This window comes from Poecile atricapillus, chromosome 8 (assembly GCF_030490865.1).
Source record: "Poecile atricapillus isolate bPoeAtr1 chromosome 8, bPoeAtr1.hap1, whole genome shotgun sequence".
Taxonomy (NCBI): domain Eukaryota; kingdom Metazoa; phylum Chordata; class Aves; order Passeriformes; family Paridae; genus Poecile; species Poecile atricapillus.
Window position 1 is genome coordinate 10,014,163 of NC_081256.1, and position 7,110 is coordinate 10,021,272.

Consider the following 7,110-nt stretch of genomic DNA (forward strand, 5'->3'; position numbering starts at 1 on the left):
TCTCACATTCACATCACACCTGTGATATATGTCATTTCCTTGGGCAGGAACAAATGAAATGGTTTTTAAAAAGTGACTTAGACTAATGACTATCAACAGTCATTCTGTGGTCTCTCAACACTGTCTGCTGATACCCTATAGGCTGCTCTACAGTAGTGGTTTAGGTCCTAGAATGGGTCCCTTCTAGGCATGAATTTGCTTTGTCTGTACTGGGAGTTATGATGCCTGCACTGAAGCACATCCCTGTTGCATTCAAAGATTTTCTTGTCTGGAAGAGGCACCTGAGGTGCCTCTTTTGCAAACTAGGATGAAGGCCCCCAGTGGCTGGCTCCCTACAAAAGTGGGGTCTGTCAGTAAGACACAAGCAATCTGGAGCAGATGTACAGAGAAGTCATTCTGTGTGTTAGGTACAGATGGGCAGTGCACACCTGGAGTGAATTCCATGGCTGGGAACCATGCAGAAACGGGCATACACAGTCCTAGAATTGTGTGGGAACATGCCAAAACCAGCCCCTGTTCTGCTTGCCTTTCCTTGCACCATTCATTAACACAGATGCACCCCCACCAGAGTCAAAGAAAGCACTTGGATATACATGGGAACTGGGAACTCCTCCTTCCTTTGTTTGAACCTGAATTAGCTTCTCTGTTTTAGTTTCCTATCTGAGAAATTAGGTCACAGCCAGATGGAGTTAGGTGCAGCAGAGATCTTAGGACTGAGGGATCTTGTACTCCCCCTTACAGCTGTGCTATATCTCATTGCAGATGGAATGTATTCAGCATCTCTGGACTCACTTCAAAGCAAATACAAGCCTTCACTCCAGTGATTGTAGATAATCCAAACAACCAATAGATATGTTTAGATTGCATTATTTGTTTAGAAGGCACCTCTGACCTGGAAGCCTATCTTAGATACTGTTCTCTAAAGCAGAGGCAGGTGTTAAATTTAGCTCAACCTTTTTAATTGATAAAATATAAACAATATGCAGTGCTTATACATGGAACACCCCCAAGTTGGAAGGAGCCTAACAAAAAAGGATCAAGCGCCGTGGTTGACACCCAGTTCAATTTACAGCAGCTAATGTTACCAGTCCCTGCCACAGAGTTTGAGCTGCCTTTTAAAGATTTGGGTTAGCTGGATAAGGTGTATTAGGAAGCACAGATCCAAAGAGATTATCAGTGCAGATTTATTGATCAGGGAAATTTATTGATTCCTGACCTGTATTTCAGTATAGAAGTATACTGAATTATCTTTCCTTAAAGAGTAATTATTCCCATGCCATTAAATGGCTTCAGTAAACCAGGTTCTCAAAAATGACCCATGGTTTCTTTTGCATTCAGTGGAAACCCATGTTTAGAACAATGCAAAAAAGCCTAGACCAATTTATTCTCTTTAAGCAATTGAAGTCTTTTGAAATCACTTAGTGCGATAGCAACAGGATCCATAAAAACTAGTTCCCGTTGCTACGTTCCCTGATGTAACCTCAGAAAATGGAGTACAAAGTTGCAGTTACCAGTTACTATTACTAGTTTACAAAATAATTTCTCAAGGGCTTATTTTCCTAAAAAAAGTTCCCGTCACAAGGAACTTTATTGAATTGGGGAAGAGAATGGGAAGCTCAGTGCAGAGGTTTGCAGTAGCACTTTTACACCCTTCTGATGAAGATGAGAAAAAGGAACACTAGCAGCCTAGGAGGGAGCAAAATATTTTACTACCTTTAAACTGAAAGAAGGAAAGAAGACTTCATGAAATTTTAAGTGGAACTATTTTAAGAAAAAAGAATAATCCCTACGACACATCAGTGTTTCTGTCAGACACTAATTCACACACAAAACAGCAGTAACAGTACAAAGCAGTCAAAAACTAATCTTACCATTGATGATGGGTGGCATGGACAGAACAACCCCATTGCTGTCATAAATGACAGGATAACGTGGCTTGTTTTCAATCAGGTGCAAATAGTGCCGAAGGTGGCTGTCAGTCTGGAAAAACAAAGCACAGCCTGAATTTCACTGCAGCTCACGGGTGAACTTCCATAGAGCCACAATCCTTTGGTGAGTAATTAAGGGGACTTTTGAAGGTGGGAAGGATTGGGTTGGAGTTAGGTACTTTACTAGGAAAGGCTGTTTGCTCCCAGCAGCAGGAAAAGTTTGAAATGAGAGAACTGGATTTTTGGTTTTCTTCAAAAGTGCTGAAGATTATTTAAGGATTCTCTCAAACATGTGTAGGCCATGCTGTCCAAAGGATACCCTTGTTCACCACAGCAGGCAAACACTGCCAAATATCCCTAGTCTATAGGAACTCTTCCTGAAAGTAATAAAAATTACCACTTCAATACTTTTACTTATAAATTGCTGAATACTGACATATTTATTATTTATTAAAATTTGATTCAAAACTTACATTTATTCTAATGACATAAGTATGTGCTGTACCAAAAACCTAATTTCCTTTTTTAGTCTCTCTTGTTTCTGAGCTCTCTTACTCTTTAGTCAGAGATACTTGAGGAATTGCCTCCATGGCCAGTATGTGTATTCCAGCAGAGCTGTCTACTGTAACGACAGTGATAAATAGTACCACTTTCAAATACTAACATGGGAACTGGCCCACATAAACATTGTAAAATCAGACTTGATAGGATCTTTTCCTAGCATTTGCCTGGTTTTATCAGGCTGCTGAGCCAGGAGCAGTGCTAGACAACTCGAGCCTTTTACACAAAAGCTATACTTGCCTAATATGCAGCTGGGTAAATAATACACCATCTTCCCCAAGCAAACTGGCCAAATGAAGGTAACATTAAAAAATCTCCTAATATCTACCTGAAAATTTTCCAATGCTTTTACACCAGATATTTATAGCAGATAAATACACAAGCCTTTTACAGTATTATTAAGAGTGTCATGAAAAGCAATCTTCATGTTGATAAATCAGAAGTTTTCTACCAAACCCATTCTAAGAGTTGCTCTTAGCCCCAAAATATCACAATATATTTTTCACAGAAAATAAAAATAAAATATTACCATGCATTTCTCATGATAAGCAAAATATGGAATGTTCACTGACTCTTAAGCTACAGAAGAACTGCGTTTTATTTGTAAGAACTACTTTTAATAACAAGAATATGAGAGATATTTAGCCTTGGAAATTTATCTTCCTCCTTTATCAGTCTGAAAAATTCCACTTACCCTATACAGATCCATAATTTGTGAGGCTGTGTACTCCTGAGATTGATTCAGGGGCTTAAATTTAATTTCAGAAGGTGCTTTGGCTGTAAAAGTAAATGGACCGGTGATGGTGTCCAAGTCATGGGTACCTATTGCTACTAATGCCCTTTTCCTAGAAATAAAGAAGGCAAAATAATGTTTTTACTAGTAATACTTGGAGTTTAATCTTAGAGTATGATGCTCTATACTTCTATGCATTCAGAGAGCTTACTGAAAAAGCAGAAGGATAATTTTGAGAAGCCTAGAAATTATTTGATAACATTTTAATAAATATTATTATGAATAACAACACAGCTGTCAAGGCAAATCCAATGGGAATGTTGCTAAACACTTCTGTCTCAACTGTTGAATGAACTGTAACAGCTATTTATTTTGAACAATATTGGCAGAAGACAAGAACATGGAAAGAAATGAGAAGGATCAAGACAGCTCCTATAGAAGATTTTCCTTGGCATAACCATAATGACTCTCTGCAATGGGGATGTGCACTCTTAACATGTGATAAAATCATACATACAGACACTATACACTACTTTAAGCACTAACCTGCAAATATTTTGGTGTAGTTTCTCTTGGAGGTCGATGAAACTGTCGTAACGGTCCTTGGTAAAAGTTATATTTCGGAGGATGGCAGCTACAGCGTGAGGCCGGATCTGGGCAGTCTGCAATTCACAACAGCAGCAGGCAGATTTCAGGAGAGCATCTGAAACTTTGATTTGAGCTGCATCTGAAATTTTGATTTTATCTGCTACACCCAAACCAATTTGTCTATTGTTCCTCCCCTCCTCATTCCTAAGAATAGATCACACCAAATAGAGATATTTAAATTTCTTCAGTTCTTGTTCTGCAAATAGGATTTCCAGTCTCACTGCTCTTACAAAATCACACTGATATGGATCTTGCTGCTTCAGCAACTCTCAATACATTTACAAAGGTGCACTAAACATTTTTACCTGTTCAGTGATAATCAGCCTCTGACCTTCACCCTCAGCTGGTATTATCTTTTCAAACCTAGGGAGATTTATCCTAAAACAAAAGCAGAAGTAAGTCTGTAGCTGAAATGCAGGAAACTCTACAGATGTAGCAGCAAATTTATGTAGAATACTTTCTTGCTAATGTTTCTTGGCATGTAATTAACTAACTGTGCAAAACTTGTTTTTTATGGGATAGTAAATAGAACTCAGCAAGATAAAATCATTGTAGAAAAGGGAAATAAATTATTTGTTTTGGTATTTATTACAAATGATCACAAGAAAGTTTCTCTGTAGAAGTTCTTTATAGAACATAATTCTCAAATGGAACAGCAATTGAAAATTTTTTAGAACAGATACAAAATCCATTAACATTCTAGTCTAGTCTTTATAAGTTATGCAATAGATCCTCTCCAGAGGAACATCTGATGAATCTGATCTACAGACGTAATCATACTCAAAATCCAAGCAAGTAGAAAGTTGTTTACTGACCTGAAATGGACCCATATTTCAACAAATAACAAACAACACAAGAAATCTCACAACTCTGCCTTACCTTTCCTTAAAGACCTGTAGTCCTCGGACCAACCCCTCCAGGCAAAGCAGATCATAGCGGTTGGCAGGAACATCAATTTTATAGAGAACGACATCAGATGCACCTTTTGCCTTTTCTTCACCTTTTTCCTTACTTATAATGTCCTTCTCAGATGTCTGAAATGAAGCAAAAAAGTGGTTTTAACATGATATATCTCAACATTGACAGCAGTATGACAGTGATATGAAAAAAGAATCTGTATTGATTAGAAGTTTAACACTAATTTGCATTTATACAGCAAATGGACATACTAAATACAAGAAATTACATAAAACCTCAAATTCACTGTAAAGCAGTGTAAAAAAAGAAAAATTCAGTATTAAAATTTTAATTCTAAGAAAAAACATTATAGAAGTATAGAAGCAAGAATCTCCCGGGTGTCAGATCCCAGTAGAGATCCGAGACCTTATTTTTGGCAATAGATCGGCAAGTGACTTGTCATAATCAAATTTATATTGAAATAAAGTGTAACATATTATGTTATCTTTTGATAAACATCATTAAAAGGCCAATAAATTAAAATTAAATGGCAAAAACAAAACAGGTCTACTTGAGCAAGATTTGCATGGATAGAGTTATCAGGGCCAGCAGATCTCCACAAGCACAGAATCTAAATCAAAACATGAAATATAAATTAGTTACAACTCAGGTAACAATGTCCAGGACAAATATGTTTTTTGTGGATATTCCACAGACAACTGCATTTCAAACAAAGCCAAACAGATCTTGTAAAATATGGGTAATACGTGCTCTGTGGCCATATTTATGCTGCTAAATAAAACAGTGCCTGAGACTGAAGAGCAAGTGGCACAGACTGTTGGCCTCCAGAAAGTATTGCAATATGCCATCTTGAAGTCTCTTGCTTCCAAAGCAGTAACTTTGGTAAGTCTGAGGGGTTTTCTCCAGATTCAAAACACCTGTGTTAATACAGTCCATTACAACACTGTACCAGGGGACATGCTGGAAACAGTGCTATACAAACTCTTACCAAAAAGCAATGCTGTCAATATGCTATATCTACTCAAAAAGCAACAAAGAAAAACATTACTTACAATTTCATCAAGCTCCAAACCAAATTCAAAGCAAAGCTCATCAAATTCTTCATCCGCTGTGAAAGAAGAGGGTGAACTTTGGTTAATAAGCAGACCTCGGTCTAATTTTTGTGTCTGAGTTTGGAATGTTTTCAAACAATGTAACAAATTCTATTCTGAAAAACAAAAATAAAGGTAAAAGTAATTTAAAGAATTTTCCTTATATTTGAATCTGAGGAGCAGCTTCTTTAGTACATAGTCAATTTACTGACATGATATTCTAATAGCCACAAGGGAGGGCTTCTGATCTTTGGAGCTCAGCTCCTCAGCCAAGTCTGTCAGAGCAACCCTGGCCTGAACAGATAATGAAATCAGAAGGGAGTAACTGGGCAGCTTCTGCCATGTGCTCCTATTCTGATCACTCAGGTTGATCTAGAGAGGTTGCATCAACTGCGTTGTAACATGTGAGTGACACAGGCCTGATCTGACAATGCAGATCCGCACCGGGCTGAACAGCTCCCGTCTAAACCACTGCATGTCCTGAACGCTCCTCCGGCCGAGAAGTTCTTAAATCTGCTTCCTGAGCCGAGAAGGAAGAGCTGAATAACCCCACGCTATTCACTGCTCGCTTTGCCTGCTCCCCCCTTTTCTCTCTCCTTCTTCGTTTAACCAGATCCTGAAACATACAGTGACACTCCAACCAGAATCCGCCATGCGGAGACGCGTGGTTGCACCTTCCCGAGATATCTCGAGCAGTGCGTGTCGGGGCAATGGCCCGAAGGGGCCAGGAATAACACATGGCTGTGCCTGCCGTGCCGTGGGCCGGCGAGGAGCCGGCGGCACGGGAGCCACCGGCGCTCTGAGGCCGGAGCTTCCCCGAGAGTCCCGGTGCAGCCCCGGGACACGCAGGGCGCCGAGGGCGGCGGCACCGTGCGCGCTCAGGGCTTCGCGCCGGCCGGGGCGGGCAGCGGCGGAGGGAGCGCGGCCACGGCAGCCCGGCGGGGGCGTCCCGCGGCCCGGCGGGGATGGCAGGGATGGCGGGCACTCACTGTAGCTCCTGCCCAGCGCCCGGAACAGCAGATCCCGCTTCACGCTGACGGTCGGCATGGCGGCCCGGGCCCGCGCTGCGCCTGCGCCGCGCACCCGCCAGGCCCCGCCGCGCTCCCGCCGCGCTGCCCGTGGGCCGCCCTCAGCTCCCCGCCCGCACCCGCCGCCCCCCGCGCTCCTCGGCGCCGTGACAGCGCGCCCGGGCGGCCGGGCGCTGCTCCGATCCCGTCCGGGTCCTGGGGAA

At 41.4% G+C, this 7,110-nt stretch overlaps 1 protein-coding gene across 2 annotated transcripts in view; it reads right to left on the bottom strand.

Annotated features, from left to right (window-relative positions):
• The window catches only part of FARSB (phenylalanyl-tRNA synthetase subunit beta), a 37,173-nt gene extending 30,147 nt beyond the window's left edge, over positions 1 to 7,026 (bottom strand). The window contains exons 1-7 of one of the 2 annotated variants that reach the window (XM_058843797.1): positions 6,869 to 7,025; positions 5,841 to 5,896; positions 4,750 to 4,904; positions 4,176 to 4,248; positions 3,769 to 3,884; positions 3,184 to 3,334; positions 1,872 to 1,980 (exon numbers count right to left, since the gene is read on the bottom strand). In XM_058843797.1, the coding sequence (XP_058699780.1) occupies positions 1,872 to 1,980; positions 3,184 to 3,334; positions 3,769 to 3,884; positions 4,176 to 4,248; positions 4,750 to 4,904; positions 5,841 to 5,896; positions 6,869 to 6,926 (718 nt within the window). In that variant the 5' untranslated portion in view covers positions 6,927 to 7,025. Of the gene's footprint in view, positions 1 to 1,871; positions 1,981 to 3,183; positions 3,335 to 3,768; positions 3,885 to 4,175; positions 4,249 to 4,749; positions 4,905 to 5,840; positions 5,897 to 6,868 lie in introns of both variants that reach the window. The other variant, XM_058843798.1, reaches the window with a different exon arrangement.
• Positions 7,027 to 7,110: the final 84 nt, after the last annotated feature.